At 43.3% G+C, this 21,644-nt stretch overlaps 1 protein-coding gene across 2 annotated transcripts; it reads left to right on the top strand.

Annotated features, from left to right (window-relative positions):
• Positions 1-479: 479 nt before the first annotated feature.
• On the top strand, positions 480-21,552 carry srpk1b (SRSF protein kinase 1b). Of its 2 annotated transcripts, XM_061783695.1 has the most exons (16): positions 480-650; positions 1,225-1,279; positions 9,571-9,698; positions 9,831-9,939; positions 10,176-10,263; positions 10,357-10,444; positions 11,795-11,901; positions 11,985-12,150; positions 12,543-12,568; positions 12,679-12,883; positions 13,115-13,552; positions 14,057-14,151; positions 14,244-14,351; positions 14,791-14,860; positions 14,997-15,089; positions 20,404-21,552. In XM_061783695.1, exons 1-16 carry the CDS (start codon positions 638-640, stop codon positions 20,583-20,585), a joined length of 1,971 nt encoding a protein of 656 aa, XP_061639679.1. In that variant the 5' UTR covers positions 480-637; the 3' UTR covers positions 20,586-21,552. The 2 variants fall into 2 exon arrangements, with proteins under 2 accessions (XP_061639679.1, XP_061639680.1); XM_061783696.1 differs by lacking the exons at positions 480-650; positions 1,225-1,279 and adding an exon at positions 5,266-5,540.
• Positions 21,553-21,644: the final 92 nt, after the last annotated feature.

The raw sequence follows: 21,644 nt of genomic DNA on the forward strand, positions 1-21,644 counted from the left end.
TAAAGCATCAGCATGTTTCAATCAGAAAGAGAAAAGGTCTACATGTAAACCTGATTACTCATTAAGATTAAAAATATGACTTCTGAAAATAACCAGCAAAAGATCATATTTTACAGAATTCCATCATCCGTCTTTGGCGGACTTTTTTACATTTTATACTATGTGAATGGCTTACATGGAATATAACGGTACAAACAATAGTCCTAATTGAAGAAATTACTTATGTGGCTCAGAAAATGGATGGATCCATTGTTTTAGTTTTATCTTTAGCTGCATTGGAAAGACACAAACCCTAAAATAGGCAACGACGTGGGACGTTTATAAATACTATACTTTCAAACCGGTTGTGTCGACACATTAATTACTAACAAACCCAAACAGGGAAATACTTATTGCTTACGCACATGACATCCGCATTAATGAAAGTAACATTTGTCAACGTCAATATAATAATTTTTTTTCTGATTAAAAAGCGCCACTCACTCGTGTTTTCACTTTGAGCAGAATAGAGTTTGAATATTCCCTATGTTTCCTGAACCCAGCTGTCCCTCTCACTGGTAACCGCGATAGAAAGACCAGAGTTTGGTATTTCCAAGTTCTCCTAAACGCAGCTCTCCCTCTTGACTGGTTTGCCGCGATGGAAAGAAAAGGTATGTTTGCTGTTAACTCTAGCATGCATCCTTTCCTCGCCGAATTCTCGCTGTTACTTGAAACCATTTCGCAGGCAAACTATATTTTGTCGCGGGTAGTGGATAACCCCGCCAAGTAAAAGTTGAAAGGTGGACCATGCGTTTGCTTTACCCTGTGTGTGTGTACTGTAGCATTTAAGCTAGTTGAATCCACGAGACTAGCACTGTACGGATACGCTTAAACTTTCTAAAACAATATGCAATCATTCACTCCTCAAGTTCCACCAACCCAGTAAAAAAAAATACAAACTATAGCTCATGTTAATTATAATGATACAATTAGTTGCTAACTTAGGCGCACCACTAGGCCGCCGGTTAGCTAATTGGGTGTGTGACTGGTTCCAATGAACCTGTCAGCTAGCCGACATCAATCTAAGGGACTTTAAAAATATGTATATAAAAAATTAAATAAATATATATAAAGTTACACCTACATGTCAGGCTTGGCCGTCTATCACTGAGTCAGAGAAACAAATGCTCACCATAGACATGGACTGTTTTCATTTTAACTAGTCTTTTTTTTCCTGCTTGCCAGTACTCGCTTTACAGGCGAGGAAGAAGAGGACAAAGCCTCGGAAAACTGGAAGAAAGTAAGTTCTCATAACAGGTACACTTGCAAAAGAACACAAAACAAAAACTAAACAGACTGTTTGCCTTACAGCTTAGTTTTTAAAGTCATTCATCTAAAGGTGCAACTAATCGATTTGTCAAATTAATTTGCAACTATTGTCCAAATCGGCATGGTGGATGACTGGTTAGCACATCTGCCTCACAGTTCTGAGGTTGCGGGTTCAAATCTGGCCTCGCCTGTGCGGAGTTTGCATGTTCTCCCCGTGCCTGTGTGGGATTTCTCCGGGTACTGCGGTTTCCTCCCACATCCCAAAAACATGCATGGTAGGTTAATTGAAAACTCTAAACTGCCAGTAGGTGTGAATGTGAGTGCAAGTGGTTGTTTCTTTATTTGTGCCCTTAGATTGGCTGGCGCCCAGTTCAGGGTGTACCCCACCTCTCGCTAGTCAGCTGGGATAGGCTCCAGCGTGCCCCCGACCCTAGTGAGGAGAAGCGGTATGGACAATTAATTAAAGAATAAAAATTATATATAAAATATGGGCAATTTTGGTCATGCTGTGCCTCCCCAATAAATGGTGCCACCAAATCATGTGCTGGTGTGACCAACTAAAAAGGTTCGTTGCACCAGTGCTACCAGACCAATTCCACTGACACGTAATTCTATGAAGATGCAGAGTCTTGGCACTCCAAGGGTGGCTCGCCTATCTCTGGGATATTGAAGGGGATATTTTGTGGGGATTAGAGGATATTGTGTTCCGTCCACAAGGGCCTCACACTCCTCAGCCTCCCTGGTAAAGTCTATTCGGGGATGCTGGAGGGGAGGATCTGTTGTGAAGTCCAATCTCAGATTCAGGAGGAGCAGTGTGGATTTTGTCCTGACCTTGGAACAGTAAACCACCTCTGCACCCTTGTCAGGATTCTGGAAGGTGCATGGGAGTTCACCCCAACCAGTCTACATATGCTTTGTGGACTTGGAGAAGGCCTACAACCGTGTCCCTCTGGGGATCCTGTAGAAGAGGGGTGTCAAATTTTTTTTGTCGCGGGCCACATTGTAGATACGGTTTTCCTCAGAGGGTCATTATGATTGAGAAACCACATTGTTTAATCGCCTCATCATATTATTACACATAGACAACAAATTGATGGATAACTAGTTTTTAAATCAGAAGTCAAGGATAATGTTTTTTTCAACTATTCAAGTAACTGTAACAGGGGTTTGGAGGCAAAACATGCTTACAATAGTTAATTACTATTTATTACATATGAATATTATACAAAAATTTGGAACAGATTTTAGCAAGAATCATGGAAATTGACACATGATTTGCGTTCGCAGGCCACATAAAATGATGTGGCGGGCCGGATCTGGCCCCCAGGCCTTGAGTTTGACACCTGCTCAGTATAGGGTGATCCGGGAGTATTCGATAGTGGACCCCTTAATATAGGCTGGTTCGTCCCTGTAAGACCGAGTTTGGTCCACAATTCCAGCAGTAAATTGGATTTGCTTCCAGTGAGGGTAAGGACTCCGTACCTTATGAAGTGGCTGCCGAGTAAGTCACATCTGTGCCCTCTTTCACTCTCTCACGCCGTTGCTCTCATCATGTTACTTCATTCCCTCTTGTCTCTGTCATTTGCTGTATTGTGGCGACAGTGCTTTGAGGATGCAGCAGACACTAATAAGTGACTATCAGTCATGACTCAGTAAGTGTTTTTTAGCCTGAGCATCCATTTACCAGCATCATGTGGTTCCTTGACTGTATTTCCTCTGTCAATTCAGCTGTGGTGAAGGTAGCCAGTGGTTTCACATGCAAGTGAGTAACACAACAAATCCTCTGTGCTGTTGAGGGAGTAAGATTGTAGCGTTTTGTCCATGTGCACCAGAAGCCAGTTTGCTAAGAGCATGACTAGGAGCAGATACCAAATATTGTTGTGCTCCTCTTTTCCCTGCGACTGCTCGTGACTGCTAATGGTTTAGTGGCATGTACCGGCAGAAAGTGTAAAAAAAATTGCTGATATTGCAGTATTTTTCCAGTAGTTTTCATCTTATGCATCGACTTCTACCATAGTTACGTTTTGCTTTTTGTGAACAATTAATTTTAAGAACGGCATTGTTCAGGAGATGAAATGACAGACTTTACCAAACTCATTGTCCACTGCTTTTATTTTTCGCCGCCTCTGTTTTCTCAAATGGAGTTTATTACATAACCTGTGCTCCAGTCAGCTCTCTGTCCATTCTGTCCTCATCCTGCGTGTTAAGTCTTCCTACATTCTTTTCCATCAAGAGGATAAACTGAAAACAATATATACAGTGGGAGTGAGGCAAAGGGATTAAATTCTAGAAATGTTTTTGTATTGTAGAGTATCTGTGTTGGCAACCCAAATGGTTTTGTGTGTGTATTCAAGATGTTTGAGATTGTAAATATCAAGTTCAAATTTATACAGTGGAACATTACTGTTGAACACCTTAAAGCTGTCAAACTTGGAGTTCAACCAAATATTGCAGGACAGTTATGCCCTAAGTTTTGTGCAATTTTTTGACATGGAACTGTCATCATGGTCAGTGTGCCATGTAAGCAATTGGATTAATATATGTTTTTTGATTCTTCCTTTGGTGTTTTTTTGTGGCTGTTGTAAGGGAAGAAGAAAGAGTGTGAGAATAGAAATAAGATGAACTAGCATCTCACATCATCAACACACCGGCAACGTTGCAGAAGTTTGTTTTGTACATATATATTTTTTTATTTAGGCGGAACGGTGGACGACTGGTTAGAGCGCCTGTCTCACAGTTCTGAGGACCGGGGTTCAATCCCCGGCCCCGCTCGTGTTGAGTTTGCATGTTCTCCCCGTGCCTGCGTGGGTTTTCTCCGGGCACTCCCGTTTCCTCCCACATTCCAAAAACATGCATGGTAGGTTAATTGACAACTCTAAATTGCCCGTAGGTGTGAACGTGAGCGCGACTGGTTTGTTTGTTTGTATGTGCCCTGTGATTGGCTGCTAACCAGTTCAGGGTGTACCCCGCCTCCTGCCCGATGACAGCTGGGATAGGCTCCAGCACGCCCACGACCCTAGTGAGGAGAAGCAGCTCAGAAAATGGATGGATACTAAAAGCAGAAAGACTTAGGCCATGTCAAAGTTAGGGAATGTTTCAGGGATTTCAGTGATCATCCTTAAGAGGTGATTGAGTATAAATATTGGTTCTTTTAGCGTTTTTACTGGATATATTTTGGCAAGTTTTAAAATTCCTCTTTGTTTTCGTGACCAAAGAAATGTGACTTGGATTCTGGGACTAGTGTTCTTCATTTTAATTCCCATCTGTTTGTTTAACTGCACAGTACTTGTAAATTGTAGAAATTGTAACTTCTTGCTTGCAGTTGTAGAATATTTCTTGCAGTTTTAGCCTTAATCCTAAAACACACTTTTTTTTGGCTTCCAGGTCTATGGCTGTTGTTGCGTTTTTCAACACCACTGGTATCTTTTGGTTTCCATCACAATGAGGAACTGCTGAGTCATTTCTTTCAAATTCTGAATAGTAGAATCTTGGATTGGTTTTGTAAGCAAAAGTCCAGTTGGCTCCTAACACCAACTTCACAAACAACCACTGCTTAATGTACAAGATTAGTGCAGTCACATACTGTATAAAGCATCCCAATTGTCTTTATCAGTGTTTCATCCTGCAGTGAGTGTACAGCCTCTGTAACACTTTGCTTTTCTAGTGCGAAGGAGTGTAATTTTGATTCTCTATCTGGTCTTTGATTGAGGGTAATATTGCAGATGAGGGTCAGTGAAGATGATTCTGAGACAATTGGGGATGAAAAAAATGATGGCAAGAGGAGGTCAATGTGGTCGCTCACCTGCATTGCAGTGCTGAGCTGCGTTGCCCAATCATATCCCAGCTGCCAGTGCAGGGGGTGGGGCCAGAGGCTGACAGCAGCCAAGGAGAGTTCTCGGTCAGAGAAAGAGAGAGATGGGGCTAATGTGAGAGTGGAAAAGCGAGTGTGCGACTGAACGCAGTTGCCCTGAGCGCCAGCACTCATCTTCCTCGTCTTGCGGCTTCTTTTCCATCATCACGGATCACTCTACTTAATCTCAACTCTATCCATTCTCCACCATTGAATTTTTTTTCCCTCCACCCTTGATTTATTTTTTTTTTTTTTCAATTTTTTTCTTCCTCTCCACTCTCGATTAATGGAGAGAGAGCATCTTTGAACACCTGCCCTTTATCCTCCACTGTCCTGTCCTCTTGCCTGCATCACGTCTCATGGGTATCCGTGCATCCTGCAGGTAAGCAGGCAGACGTGACAACCATTTTGGTTTGTTTTCTTGAATCAGGTCCACATGTTGAATATTACATGTTGTTCAACGTTAGGTACCATATCCTCATTTTACCCTTGACTTCTGCCATTCAGAGGATGTTTGAATGATGTCAGTCCATGTGTGTGCGCGCGGCAGTAAAAAAAAAAAAAAAAAAAAGCACGAACAAAATTTTAAGTCTTGCTTGTTGAATTTCTGCTTCTCTTCAACATCTCCTTCTACTAAAGACTTGGTCTTAATTATTTGAATCTTTCTGGATGTAGTCCCTAGAATGGATCTAAAAAACTATTTTAACCCTGACTACACATTTTCTCAATTATAACTGCATGTTTAGCCGTTTGTGCTGGCCATTAAAAAAAAAACTAAATATATACAGTCCTTTTTTTAAATTAACATTTTCTGGCCATTTAAGATCAGTCATCACTGCTGAGTTCTGAAAATAAGAAGCTGTGTCTGTGCTAAGGATACTGCAGAGACAAGTTGAAGAACTTGACAGTAGTTGGTCAGCAGGAAAACATTGCAGCCTACATTATTTGACTGCAATGAGCAAGATAAATGCATCTTGTTTCATTGTCTGCCTATTTTCCTTCAGTCACATTGATCTTAAAGGTTGCACGATAGAGAAGAAGAGCTCACCATCCAACAGAAATGCTGAATGTAATTACTTAAAATTATCTGCGACATAAACATTGGACAACATTGCCGAGGGACCACGTCAGTCTAATGGAATGCTAATTGTGAGAAAAGACTCAATCTTTTCTGCACATGATTTAAGCTCATCATAAGCCGAATATGGTGGAAGGAACTTGATTTCAAGGGTGTTTTTCATTCAGTTGATCATTAGGTCATTGTATCTCTGGTATTGAAATTTGTTTTGCTGGTTGGCCTTGAATTGGAAAATTAGGGCTAATTTGACTTCTGATATGTTGTGGTCATGTTTTACCTAATAAGTGCCTCATGTAGCTACAGTCATTTTAAACCTTGCAAAGCAGAAATTGGTGTGAAGTCTCAGTGTTGGTTAACAGATTGATCAAAGTGGTGCTGTTTTGTTTCTGGTAGTCATGTTATTTTCTCCTTCCTAAAGCTGATGGCTTTTCCTCTGCAGTTTGACCCTTCAGCACTGCAGGGGCTCCTTGTCTTAGTAGTTTGCTTTACAGTTTGAGTCATGTCCAAGTTTTGTTCTTTTTTTTTTTAAGACAAACACCGTTACTTTGCATAGTCCTGTATAAGCAATGGGAGAATGTTGTTTTTAATAATTTAATGAACTATGTTGATATTTGCACATCACAACCTGCCTGCTTCAGCACCACGTACCCCTATCACCTGTTCAGCCCAGCAGTTAATGTTTAATGATATTACGTCTTGGTTGAAGGATTCTCATGTTATTTTTGTGGTCACTCATATTAGCAGACATTTTTTCCTTTGTGTCCTGTCTAGTTTGAGTGAGTTTGTTCATATTGTACCACTGTCCCCATGCAACTGCAATGGATTTGAGGGGGGGGGGGGGGGGGAGACACAGTGGTACAATATGAACAAACTCACTCAAACTAGACACACTATCACAAATGATATAGTTTGGCAGCAGCAGCCAGTGCTGTTGAACAAGTGCCATGGTAAATGTAGTGGATCAGTAGAACTCATTATGATTAATACTAGGCAATATATTTATTCAGCAGCAAAGTATTGGAAAGATTTCTGTGCTTGTTAATTAGGAAGTGGCTAAAGGGGGAAACTGTGCTGACCCCAATTCCAGCCTTGCCCTCTTGAGTATTCGCTGCTATTTTAGTAACCGCTGTGGCAAAAGACTTTGCATTTGCAAGTGATGAGAGGACAAACTGAGAAAATTGTCAATTTTCAGCTACCTACTGTATTTTCACAACCATAAGGCGCACCGTATTGAAAGGCGCAGTCTCAGTTACGGGGTCTATTTCTGCATTTAACAGATGCATAAGGCGCACCGTATTATTGGGCGCAGGCATGGTAAAACATTCGCTAGCATGCATGCTAATAGGCAGCGGGAGCAAAACTGAGTTTGGTTGTACTTAATTGAAGTATTTAACAATGTACTCACATTTTTTTCATCAATCCTCGTCCACAAATCCATCAAAGTCCTCATCTCCTGTATCCGAAATGAACAACTGGGCAGTTTCGCCATCAAAGATGCCGGGTCCCCTCTCGTCTCGGAGTCAGTCTCGTTGCTGGGGGGCTGTTCAGCAATGATGCCGGCTTTCACGAAAGCTCGGACAACAGTCAAAGAAGATAGCTTAGCTCAGCCATCCATAATCCATTCACATATGGTGGCGTAACTCACCCGGCGCTGCCTCCTAGTCTTAGTAAAGCTGTGTTCGCCATCTGTCATCTGTCGCTCCCACGGCGCTCGCAACTTTACTTTGAATGCCCTGTTTACACCAATGTCCAGCGGTTGGAGTTCCTTCGTCAAGCCTCCCGGAAGGATGGCAAGCTCCGAGTTCATTTGCTGCACTTGGTTTTTCACAGCGGCTGTGAGATTGGCGCGCATGGAGTCACAGATCAACTGGGACGGTGACGCGTGGAAAAAAACCATCCGGTCTCTTTACATACACCTCACTCAGCCACTCTCTCATTTTCTCCTCGTCCATCCAGCCCTTTTGATTGGCCTTAACGATGACTTCGGCTGGAAACTTTTCTTTAGGCAGCAGCTTCTTCTTAAAAATCACCATAGGTGGCAGTTTCTGTCCATTACCATGCCAACCAAACACAACGGTAAAGCCGACTTTTCGTGCCCCGTTCTGCGTATCGCTACTGTGCTGGTTCCCTTCTTCTCTACAGTGTAGTGATGTCGAAAGTGAGCGGCACCTCGTCCATGTTGGTGATGTGGTTGGGCTGGATGTATTTGTCGGCAATATCTTTACTGCAGTAGGAGCGGAAGATGGCCAGCTTTTCCTTGTAATCCGCCAGAAGTTGCTGCGCCACGGTAGTCCTTGCCCGGATGGATAGATGGCGCTGTTTCATAAAACGAAAGCACCAAGACGGACCTCCTTGAAAATGTTCGATTTTCATTTCTTCTGCAAGCGTTATTGGCCTTAGTCGAATGGTGACTGTAGAGACGTTTCACCCGGCTGTTCTTTGATCATTAATCCATTGCTCGAGTTGGTCTTCCAGCTCGGGCCACCTCGCCTTGTTTGCGCGGAAACTCAGCTTCATCTTCTTGACTTGGCGAAGCTTGTTTCCCTGCTTCCTCCACTTGGGAACCATGGATTGATCTTGAATTCTCTCGCGGCTGCTTGATTCCCATGTTCCTCCGCGTAACTGATAGCTTGCAGTTTAAACCGTGCTTCGTAAGTGTGTCTCTTCATAGGTGCCATTTTTGGGGGTCCTTAACCAAACAGATGTTGTTTTGCACAATGCACATACTGGCGCTATATACCTACTGGGGGCGTGCCTTTAGCATCCTCCTTCATGCGCAGCCTTCCCCCTTTAACGTCCGCATGTTGTCCTCAGTCACGTCCGCCTTTCCTCTATATAAGCAGCGTGTCGGCAGGAAATGCTCCCAGTCAGTCAAGCGCAGCGCTCATCAAAGTCAGACAACATTTACAGATTTTGGAACTCGGTGCACACATAAGGCGTGCCGCATTATAAGGTGCGCCGTCCATTTTGGAGAAAATCTAAGACTTTTAAGTGCGCCTTATAGTCGTGAAAATACAGTATTTGGCAGGATTTGAACCACCTTTGCAATGCAGCATGGCTTCGTGTATCATAGACGTGACATGTAAAGATGTGTCTCAGTTGCAGCACTACATTGTGAAGTGGGATGTTCCACACACATGCACGATCAGATAATTAACTTATCTAGTTTATTTCATTAGTTCTGTGAGCTACAATTCCTTTACCATGGTTCTGACTAAAAAACATAATGGGAAAATGTCTTGCTCTATGGTTTTTAACCCAAGAACACAAATACTTCTTCTATACTTCATCCCAAGCCTTCTGACCCAACCTCCTCCTGTGTCTTTACCATCAGACCAGAGCCTCAGGGCTGTGGAGGCAGCTCCAAGCTAAGTCAGCCAGACTCGCCCCTTCCTGATCAAGATGAGGAGATCCTGGGCTCTGATGATGATGAGCAGGAGGACCCCACTGACTACTGCAAGGGTACAAAAGTCTCTGTTATCATTCATCCATCCATTCTCTGAACTGCTTATCCTCACTGGGGTAACTAACAAATGATAAATAAAAAAAACCTCATGAATCTAGGACATACATCTATGATCTTTGTTTGGTCAGGTGGATATCACCATGTGAAGATTGGAGATCTTTTCAACGGAAGATACCATGTTATCCGTAAGCTTGGCTGGGGGCACTTTTCCACTGTGTGGCTGGCGTGGGACATCCAGTAAGTTGTCATTGCAGAGACAACTTGAGAAGTTTCACATTTATAAAAAAAAAAAAAACATTCCTGTGATTGCTGTGCTAAAGCTTCACGTAAACAATTATGATCCATGGACGAATTAAATGCTGGATACGTGGACTGAAAGTACATTGGTACATGCTGTACATTTGAATTATATTGATGCTTATGAGAGTCGTCACCCAAAAAAATCCTTTTGTTTTTGTTTGCGCTTCTTGCAGGGAGAAGCGCTTTGTAGCTATGAAGGTTGTGAAAAGTGCTGAACATTACACAGAGACTGCTCTGGATGAGATCAAGCTGCTCAAATCTGTAACGTGGACAGTCTCATTTTCATTTTTTGTTTTTGTTTCAACCAAATTTCCCTCATACATGTCTGTGTGTGTGTGTGTGTGTTTGTTGCAGGTGCGAAACACAGATCCTGGTGATTTGAGCAGAGAGAGAGTGGTGCAGCTTCTAGATGACTTCAAAATATCTGGCACGAATGGCACTCGTATCTTTTAATAACTTAAAATGTAGTTGATTGTGTCTCCAGACGACTAATCAACTATGTGCCCCTTTTTACAAACGCTCTTTAGACCTTTATTGATCACTAAACAGTTCTGCTACAATCAGGCATACTCAGAATCAGAATCATCTTTATTTGCCAGGTATGTCAAAAACACATGAGGAATTTGTCTCCGGTGGTTGGAGCCACTCTAGTACGACAACAGACAGTCAATTGACATAGAATACTTTTGTGACATAAAGACATAAAAAAACACAGTCACTGAGCAATAGAAGGTTACAAGTAATGTGGTAATGCTGGTACAATGTTTATTTATTTATTTATTTATTTTTGTGACAATTGTGCAAAAAGATGCAGTCCTCTAGCAATTGACGACCAATGACTAATAGAACAATAGTCCGGTGCAATGACCATTGTGCAAAGGGTGCATAGACTTCAATAAATTGATGCAGTTTAAAGTGACTAGTAGTGTTATAATCTGCGACAATGTCGATTGTGCAAATGTTGCAGATGCTACCAGGCACGAGTGGCCAGTATTGGTCAACAACAGATATGCAAATAGTGCAGTGTGGCGGGACTACTACAGTGAGTGCATGAGTAATGTATAAAATGCCTCCTGAAGTCCACAATCATCTCTGCAATCTTTAGCGTGTTCAGCTCCAGGTTATGTCGGCCGCACCACAGCTCCAGCCGCTCCACTTCCTGTCGATACACAGACTCATCACAGTCTTTGATGAGGTCGATGACTGTGGTGTTGTCTGCAAACTTCAGGAGTTTGACAGCCGGGTGCGTTGAGGTGCAGTCGTTCGTGTAGAGAGAGAAGAGCAGCGGAGAGAGGTCACAACCTTGGGGCGCCCCAGTGCTGGTGGTGCGTGTAATGAAGTAGTGTTCTCAGCTTGGGGGGTTAGTCGCTTGTAATTGGTTAGCGATTGTAATGCATGCCAGACTGATTTAAAGTCGTTAGCGGTAAACTGTCTTTACTGCATAATTTCTCTGTGCAATGTTAATTTCTTTAGTCTCATTTTAGCCAACTCCCCCAAACCCTCTGCTCCATTTCTCTTTACAGCTATTTGTGGGTCCTCTGCTGACAGCTAGCTGTGCACATTGGCACATCCTTTGGTGTCACAGGCTCTGATGCATTGACGTTGGCACCATCCCTTTTTTCTCTCCACAGCATCCAGTCTGCAGCTATGCTATCTGATAGCACACCCACACACCCTCTGTATATCATTATCATTCATTTGTAGTGGCAGAAGTCCATTGTGGGTTGACAAAATTTAACCCATTTAAAGAGTGATGTCTACTTCTGTTCTTCCTTGACTGGCGATTTACCAGATATATGCATGGTGTTTGAGGTGCTGGGGTACCACCTACTAAAGTGGATCATCAAGTCAAATTATCAAGGCCTCCCGCTGCCATGTGTTAAAAGCATCATTAGACAGGTACTGCAGCACACCCTCCAAAAAGCTTATTTGCAACTTGTTTTTGTTTTGATGATGATAGGTCCACCTTTGCTTTCGTGCAGGTCCTTCAGGGTTTAGACTACCTCCACACCAAATGTAAAATTATTCACACAGACATCAAACCGGAAAACATTCTTCTGACAGTCAATGAGTCCTATATCAAGAAAATGGCTCTCGAAGCGACACAGTGGCAGAAGACTGGTGTGCCACCACCCTCTGGTTCTGCAGGTCACACTTTTATTTTCTCCTCTATGAGCTCCCCTGAGCAGGTTCATGTGATTGAGCTACAATTTGCTTGTCATGTCATGATTTGCTGTTTGGAATTGCTGCTCCAACTGGCTTCGCTCTAGTTTGAATTGACATCACTAAACAATTAGCTATCTTATTTGTTAATGGGTGCAATTTAAACGCACATAAACTTGAGGATGAGAGCCCTTGGCTATGAGTCACCGCTGACTGTGAATGTGTAAATGACTACCTTTCTCTGAGGAGTGAGAGATTGCCTCCGCATGTGTCTGTTAATACATCTTGGTGTGAGTCAGCTCCCACGGAGGTGATAGATGTACCGCACGTCCTTCTCTAGTAATGTAATCCTCTTCCCATTTTCCTTCTTCCCACAGTGAGTACAGCACCAGCACCCAAGCCGGTATATATATTTTTTGTTCTTAAAAAAATAAAAACATGACAAGTGGATGACTGTGCAAAATACACGTCAAGTCAATAGAGAATACTTATTCATTTGTTCTCTCTTTCTAGATAGCCAAAATGTCAAAGAACAAAAAGAAGAAAATGAAGAAGAAGCAGAAGAAGCAGGCGGAACAGCTAGAAATGGGAGGAGGAGTGACAGCCGAAGGAGGAGAAGAGAAAGCGGAGGACACGGCAGAAACGACCTCTGACATCTCCTCTGTCCCCCACTCTGTGTCGGCCACTCTGCAACATGATACAATGCCTCCTATCGCAGGTGACTGACCAAACTATGCTGAACCAACATCTTTGCAAACTGTAACTACAGTATTAGATATCGATGAATTAATACCTCTCTGACAGAGTCACTAGGAACATTTGGATTATTCTGTTTGTAAAGGCAGACATTTTGCTTAGGCTAATCTTTTGGAGCGCAATTGATGTTCTAGGTGAAATTAATGAAGTGGCTCGTGAGTATAATAAAATGTTCTTATTAAATTGGTTACAGAGTCTCCTACTGTCAAGCTACCCCAACAGATGTCAGAGCCAAGTGTACCCACAGAGGAAGCCACCAAGGAGGAGAGCAACATGGAGGTCAACTGCAATGGCAACACCTCCGTACCGGTGAGCGAGGCTAGCCGAGAAAGCCAGGACCATGGGACCAAGCAGTCAGCAGAAGAGCTGGAGGACCAACAGAATGCAAACAAAGTAGAAGATAAAACAGAAACTCTCAACAAAGTATGTAACAAAGACGACCCTCAGAGCTTTAGCGGTCCCTCTGAGGATTCTGAGCCTCAGTCACAGCAGCAGCAACCAGATTCCCTCAGCACAGACTTTGTCACCTCAGAGCTGAATGATGTCGTCAAAGTAAAGAGAAAGGAGGAGGAGATGGACACTCAAGGGGAGAACAAAATGAGAGTTGAAGATGAAGAAAATAGCCAAAATGGTTAGTTGGTACAAATACAATTTCTAAAACTCCAAATATAACAGTTGGTTTGTATTTAAAAAAAATCTTCACTATCTTATTGGCAAGACAAATGTATTGATATAGCGCATTTCATACACAAGGTAAGTTAATGTGATTTACATGCATTTTAAAACAAAGAGGAAAAATACATTTAAAAACAGAGTATAGAAAAATAAAAGACAGCTTACTAAAATTACTATAAGAACGTACAGTGCAAGAAAGCTTTTTTTTTTTTTTTTTTTTAAGATAATGCTGTTGGCAATTTGGTGTAGATTATGCTCATTTAGACGCCATGCTTTCATACTTAATAATTCCACCTTTTTTTTTTTTTACCGCTATGAACATTAGCAACCATGGATTAAGGAAAGCAAAAAATTAAGGAAATTTATGGGATACTTGGTACCATAACAGTTTTTTTTTTTGTGAGAGAGGGTTCATATAATAATAAATGTACTTTTTTCTCTGTCCTCGGGCTTCCAACAGAATCATTGAGTAGCTTGTTAGTAAACCCCTTGGACCATCTCAATGCTGACAAGGTGCAGGTTAAGATTGCTGACCTTGGAAACGCCTGCTGGGTGGTGAGTATTAATATATGGTACAGTTGCGTCTCAAAGGTTTTGACACAAATATGGATGTAAACTATAAAAATATCTATTTCCGCCTCCTGCAGCACAAGCATTTTACAGATGACATCCAGACTCGGCAGTACCGTTCACTTGAGGTGCTGATAGGCTCTGGCTACAGCACACCAGCAGACATTTGGAGCACTGCCTGCATGGTAACACAGGCAAACGGAAACACACAGAACACTTTTAAACAGAAAGATTAATTCTGAAAGGAAATAATCAGTGAGATTCCATCACTTTGTCATTCCGTAAATGAAAACACTACATTGTTACACAGTTGTTAGTTATGGTAGGCATGGTGTCCTTGTGCATCTTTGTGCATTTGCCCAAAAGACATGGGTTGAAGGCAATGGACTTGCTCCGCAATGACATCCCTCTGTATACAAACAGAGGTACTATTTATCTGCTAAATAAGAGGCTGTGATGAGAATGGTTTGCTAACCCTCCAAATTGGTTAAAAAAAAATAAAAATAAAAAAAATCTCCTTGAGCCCTTGACAGAGGCACATTGCACAAAAACGGCTTATGACATAGGATACCATTTTGTATAAACTTTTTAAAATACTTTGTTGTAATAATTTTTCTCCTTAAGGCCTTCGAACTGGCAACTGGGGACTATTTGTTTGAACCCCATTCAGGAGAAGATTATTCCAGAGATGAAGGTTTGTGTTTGTTTCTCTTGAGGGAGAAATCCTGAGTATAAACAACATTTGACATGTAAGACTTTAACTGCAGGCGAAACTGAATACATTTGATGTTGCCTTTAAGCATGAATCACGTCTGTCTGTCTGTCTCCAGATCACATCGCGCTGATCATTGAGCTGCTCGGGAAAGTTCCTCGCAAGCTGATCATGGCAGGCAAATACTCTAAGGAGTTTTTCACCAAGAAAGGTAAACACCGCCCCTAGCTGTCTTCCCTTCTCCCATGCCTTGTGCATAGGTTTTAGCCTGAGGCCCTGATAGCTCCAAGGAACAGCCATCTGCTATGTTTTATTACAGAACCTGCATGTAGATTGTAGTGCAATTATATTAAAACTTTACACAAGTCAGGCTGACTCTAAGCATAACCCTTTGAACCTGGCATGCATCGTTTTAGGAGCAGTATCAACCAGGTGTTAATTTAATAGTAAAAATTACAAGGATACTTTGTTGTATTGTGTGTTTAGTGTTCTTTTGACCATCTGACAAACAGCTTTTTGCGACTGCTCGGTTTGGGCAGGTGGACTTCCATGTCAACTTCTCAGTAGTCATGTTGTTGTTTATTCTTTTTATTTTAGTTTATTTCTAGAAGTGTGTCCTAAATGTTTAAATGATAGAGCAATCACAAATTTGTTTAAAAAAATAGTAGCTTTTGATACATAGTAGTATCTTATTTTGCTAGTTGGAATTGGTCGACAGCAGTGATTCACAACCACTGTGCTGTGCCACAATGTGTGCTGTCAGGTGAGGTGCAAGAAATTATCCAATTTCACTTAACTGGTCCGAAAATGATTAGACCACAAATAATGTATCTTTGTTCATCCCTCTGTGTCGGGAAACACTGCTCTATTGCGAGTAGCTGTTATGCCTCTCCACCAGAAGGTTAATGATCGACTATAGAGGCCATAAGATAGTGGCAAAGCACTACTTTTTGACAGGCCTAACGAAATGAAGATCCTCTCCTCATTTCAACATAGTTCCCTTGCGCCAAGATGCCACACGATGGCGCCAAAGCAAAACTTTTATTAGCCTGTTTGGGCCTGAGCTCAAAAACAGCAAATACAGTTGAACCCCGATTTAACGGATATCTGATGTAACGGATTTTCTGAACAGTACATCAGAATCAGAATCATCTTTATTTGCCAAGTATGTCCAAAACACACAAGGAATTTGTCTCCGGTAGTTGGAGCCGCTCTAGTACAACAGACAGTCAATTTACAGAACACTTTGGAGACAAAGACATTGACAAAAAACAATTGTGCAAAAAGATGCAGAGTCCTCTAGCACTTAGAGCAGTTCGAATGACTAATATTGCAATAGACCGGTGCAATGACCATTGTGCAAGGGGCGCTGAGACTTCAAGGAGTGTATGCGGTTTAAAGTGACGAGTAGTGCGATAATCTGGGACAATGTTGGTTGTGCAAATGTTACAGATACTCCTCAGTGTGCAATGGAGCAGATGGTACTCTGGCAAGAGTGGCCAGTATATGCAAATAGTGCAGCATGGCGAGACAACTACAGTGAGTGCACGAGTAATACATAATTGGCCCCACAGAAATGTGACAACGAAGTCAAAAAATTGCCAGCATGTTGTAATGGAATTGTAGGTCAGGTGTTTAAGAAGTTGATCGCAAGAGGGAAGAAGCTGTTGGAATGTCTACTAGTTCTAGTTTGCATTGATCGGTAGCGCCTACCTGAGGGAAGGAGCTGGAAGAGCTGGTGACCTGGGTGCCGAGGGTCCGAGAGGATTTTGCACACCCTTGTCTTAGTTCTGGCAGCGTGCAAGTCCTCAATGGTGGGTAGGGGGGTACCGACAATCCTTTCAGCAGTTTTGATTGTCCGTTGCAGTCGGAGTTTGTCCTTTTTTGTAGCAGCACCGAACCAGACTGTGATGGAAGAACACAGGACTGATTCGATGACCGCTGTATAGAAACGGTCCCAGCAGCTCCGGTGGCAGGCCGTGCTTTCTCAGAAGCCGCAGGAAGTAGATCCTCTGCTGGGCCTTTTTGAGGACGGAGTTGATGTTAGTCGCCCACTTCAGGTCCTGAGAGATTGTAATTCCCAGGAACTTGAAGGTCTCGACGGTTGACACAAGGCGGCTGAACAACGTGAAGGGCAGCTGTGGCGAAGGATGCCTCCTAAAGTCCACGATCATCTCTACAGTCTTGAGCGTGTTCAGCTCCAGGTTGTGTCGGCCGCACCACAGCTCCAGCCGCTCCACTTCCTGTCGATATGCAGACTCGTCACCGTCCTTGATGAGGCCGATGACAGTGGTGTCATCTGCAAACTTCAGGAGTTTGACAGTCTGGTTCGCTGAGGTGCAGTCGTTCGTGGAGAGAGAGAAGAGCAGCGGAGAGAGGACACAACCTTGGGGCGCCCCAGTGCTGATGCTGCGTGTGGATGAGATGGTCTCCCCCAGCCTCACCTGCTGTGTCCTGCCCGTCAGAAAGCTGTAAATCCACTGGCAGATGGCAGGTGAGACGCTGAGCTGGAGAAGCTTGGATGAAAGGAGTTCAGGGATGATAGTGTTGAACGCTGAGCTGAAGTCCACGAACAGGATCCTCGCGTAGGTCCCTGCACTGTCGAGGTGTTCTAGGATGAAGTGCAGTCCCATGTTGACTGCATCATCCGCAGACCTGTTCGCTTGGTAGGCAAACTGCAGGGGGTCCAGCAGGGGACCTGTGACACTCTTGAGGTGGTCCAGCACGAGACGTTCAAAGGACTTCATGACCACAGATGTCAAAGCGACAGGCCTGTAGTCATTCAGACCAGAGATTGCAGGTTTCTTGGGGACTGGAATGATGGTGGAGCGTTTGAAACAGGATGGAACTTCGCACAGTTCCAGAGATCTATTGAAGATCTGAGTGAAGATTGGAGCGAGCTGGTCCGCGCAGACTTTGAGGCAGGATGGGGACACATGGTCCGGGCCTGCCGCTTTGTTAATCTTTTGTTGTTTGAAGATGCGTCTCACATCCTGTTCATGAATGGTTAACGCAGAAGTCAGAGGTGTGATTGTGGTCGCGGGTGCGGCCGGGTGGGTGTGTGGTGTGAAACTGTCCTTTTCAAATCTGCAGTAGAAGGTATTCAAGTCGTTGGCTAGTGTGCTATTGTTCTCAGCTTGGGGGGATCGTCGCTTGTAATTAGTCAGCGATTGGAATGCATGCCAGACTGATTTAGAGTCGTTTGCGCTAAACTGTTTTTCCAACTTTGCTGCATAGTTTCTTTTTGCAATGTTAATTTCTTTAGTAAGCTGGTTTCTAGATCGATTATACAGGGCCCTGTCCCCGCTCTGATATGCGTCCTCCTTAGCTTGGCGAAGCTGCTTAAGTTTAGCAGTGAACCACGGCTTATTGTTGTTGAATGTGCAAAAAGATTTTGTTGGTACACAAACCTCTTCACAGAAACTGATATAGGATGTGACAGTGTCCGTATATTCATCCAGGCTGCCTGCTGAATTTTCAAAGACACTCCAGTCTGTGCAGTCTAAACAGCTTTGAAGTTCCATCTTGGCTTCATTTGTCCACTTTTTCACTGTTTTCACTGTAGGCTTCGCGCATTTAAGTTCTTGCCTGTACGTCGGTATTAAGTGAATTAAGCAGTGATCAGACGAGCCCAGGGCTGCACGAGGAATAGCGCGGTATGCGTTTTTTACCGTAGTGCAGCAGTGGTCTAAAGTATTATTTTCCCTGGTAGGACAGTCGATGTGCTGCTTGTATTTAGGGAGTTCCTGGTCGAGTTTAGCTTTGTTAAAGTCCCCGAGAATAATGAGGGGTGAGTCCGGGTGTTTTTTTTCAATTTCGTTGACTTGTTCAGCGTGCGTTAGCAGTGCGGTGTTCGTGTTAGCTTGAGGCGGGATGTACGGGCCAGCCAGTATGAATGATGCGAACTCACGTGGCGAGTAGAATGGTTTACAGTTTAAAAATAGCGACTCCAAATGCGGGCTGCAGTGTGTGCTGAGCACCGTGACGTCCGTACACCATTTTTCGTTGATATAGAGGCATATCCCGCCGCCCTTTGTTTTCCCCGATGATTCCATGTCGCGGTCCGCTCGATGAATGTGGAAACCGGGAAGCATAACAGCGCCATCGGGTACAGCGTCGCAAAGCCAGGTCTCCGTGAAGCACATGGCCGCGGAACGTCCGAAGTCTTTACTGGTCTTTAACAGAAGATGAAGCTCGTCCATTTTTTTGGGTAGGGAGCGTACATTCGCGAGGTGGATCGACGGGAACGCTAATCTGTGTCCTCTCTTGCGGAGTTTCACCTGAATGCCGGCCCGTTTCCCTCTGTGGCGCCGCTTCCGTCTCTATGCGGCGAAAACCGCGGGCGCCGCTCCGGTAAGTAACTCGGGGGGAAAAAACTGAGCGGATTTGCGAACGTTGGTGACAGAAAGTCCGGAGTAGCCTCCTTGATGGTTAGCAGGTCTCCCCTTGTGTAAGTGAGTCATGTAAGGTCTCCAAAGACGGACGAAAAACACAAAAACAAAAACAATACTAGAGAGCACGTTACCGAGGCGACCACACTGGTAGGCGCCATCTTGCATGTGTCCAAAAATAGTTTCCAGTAGTCACTTAAACCACCATTGTCAAAGTCTGTTAGTTCCAGAATTGGCCGCAGTGACCCAATATAGGCAGAGATGGGACACGTATTTCCGGGTCACCGATATATAATATAAAGACTAACTAACAGATGTGTCTACATGGTGGCCATGTTAAATGTGGTGACATTTCCATCAAAGGCATACGTTGACGTGTGGAGGCCATGTTGAATGTGGTGACATTTCCAGGTAATGCATTGAAAGTGGCAGCCATGATGGCAGGAGTTCTATTGTTGCATAGAGCATCACCTCGCATTTACGGCAAGACATCATATGCGTAGAGCGAGCACAGCGGAGGTACAATGGCTCTAAACTTTAAGAGGAGTACAGTACTCGACGAGTCACTACATCTCTGGAACTCTCGAACATGGTGTTTTTAGTACAGTAGCAGGTTTTTTGACCAGCCGTTCGTCTATGGTGTCTAAACTTCACGGAGTTGGAAATAGGGAGCACACTAATTCTTCGCGGCTCATGAAAGCAACCCACCTTAACTCACCACTACAACAACAACATTGTTGCCACAAAGCACACCAGTGTCGTAAGATTGGATAAAATTTAAAACTTGTCAAACATTTTCAAACTTTTTTTAATTTTTTACAACTTTGTACTGTACTGGGAATTTTAGGCCACAAAAAGTATAAAACAAAAACGTTTTACTATACTATATACTGGGTGCATATGGCCACAAAAAAACCCACCCCCCCATATTAGTCCATTAAATCAAGGACCCACTGTATGTGATTTTCCCTCCCCCAGCAAATAATGGAGGATGGGATTAAAAAAAATAAAAATAAAAAATCGGATAGTTGCCAACTGGCAGGTTAACACTACAGCGTCAGTCAGTGGTTCTGCAGAATATCTTGGAGTTATTATGTCGCTTTCTAACTCTTGAAATGTGTCATTTCACCCCAGGTGACCTGCGACACATCACTAAGCTGAAGCCATGGGGCATGTTTGATGTGTTGGTGGAGAAGTACGAGTGGTCCAAAGAAGAGGCCCACAGCTTCAGCAGCTTCCTGCAGCCCATGCTGGACCTTGTCCCTGAAAGGAGGGCCACGGCTGCTCAGTGCCTCTCCCATGCGTGGCTGGCTTGAGAGGCAGCGCATTGTGTGCACACTTCTACATGTGATTGTGAAAGGATGCACACACACCCACGCACACAAGATAGGTGTAAAGATTATGGGCTTGAAACCGAAACACACCTTTCTGCGAAAACTTGACTGTACACGTTTCATGGCCTTCAGATGCAACCCACACACCAGCTGAGACTGCACCTCAGTCGCCATCCACAATATGTAGAATACTGAAGGAAGAGGAAGCCCAAATCGTCTGCACTTAATTTTGCAGGACTTGTTTTGGTGTCAGTTTCTGTTTCAAGCTCTTTTTCTACAGCACATAACTCTGTCTCTCAGATATTTAGGTACTGTTACAAATTAAGATATACAGTAGCTCTTGCACTTGATACTACAGCAACCGCAACAGAGGTTGCCATCAAAATCACCAATTTGTTGGGATCACCAAGATGCCAAATATGTGCAGTCTTGCTAATTGCTAATTAGCAGTGCCATCATTTATATATTTAGTTGTCAAAAGCCTTCGAAGTACTGCAATTGAATAAATGCAAAACAATGCTATAAAAGGGCTAGGAAGTCTTGGCCTAGCTAAGTATGCTTAAACATTTCTACATTTGTACACAGAAGAGGAAAGAGGACTAGATTTTATACATTTTGTTATGGATATTCTTGTTTTCAGCCTGGCACAATGCAATGTCTTCTATCCCTATGAAACTCGTTTAGTAACAGATGTGATTTTGGAAACCATTAAACATCAAACTGGACCTGTATGGATTCAAGTGGTTGGATAGCATCATGCCCTCTGCAGCATAGTCAGTCACGTTTTGGAAACGGATGTTCAGGTGCTTTTTAACTGCACGGAAATGGGCTCTACTCAAATGCTGTACAGCAACCCACACACTGCAAAAGGAATTGGCTTATAGGCTCTCTGTCATGTCTCCTCTTCAATCGTTTTTCTGTAGGTAAGAATAAAACATTTACAAAAGTGTTTTAAGTGTTTGTCTCGTAACTCGTCACTGCCTGAAAAGCCGCTCATTGGACAGTTGTAGGTACACCTACTGTGCATCTAACGTTGGAGCC

This window comes from Phyllopteryx taeniolatus, chromosome 9 (assembly GCF_024500385.1).
Source record: "Phyllopteryx taeniolatus isolate TA_2022b chromosome 9, UOR_Ptae_1.2, whole genome shotgun sequence".
Classification (NCBI taxonomy): Eukaryota; Metazoa; Chordata; class Actinopteri; order Syngnathiformes; family Syngnathidae; genus Phyllopteryx; species Phyllopteryx taeniolatus.

Excerpts from the sequence above, each read along its gene's own strand:
- srpk1b (XM_061783695.1), top strand. Across the intron at positions 12,569-12,678 it reads CAGCACCAGCACCCAAGCCG|ATAGCCAAAATGTCAAAGAA; the intron begins GTATATATATTT and ends CTCTCTTTCTAG. Across the intron at positions 12,884-13,114 it reads TACAATGCCTCCTATCGCAG|AGTCTCCTACTGTCAAGCTA; the intron begins GTGACTGACCAA and ends AATTGGTTACAG.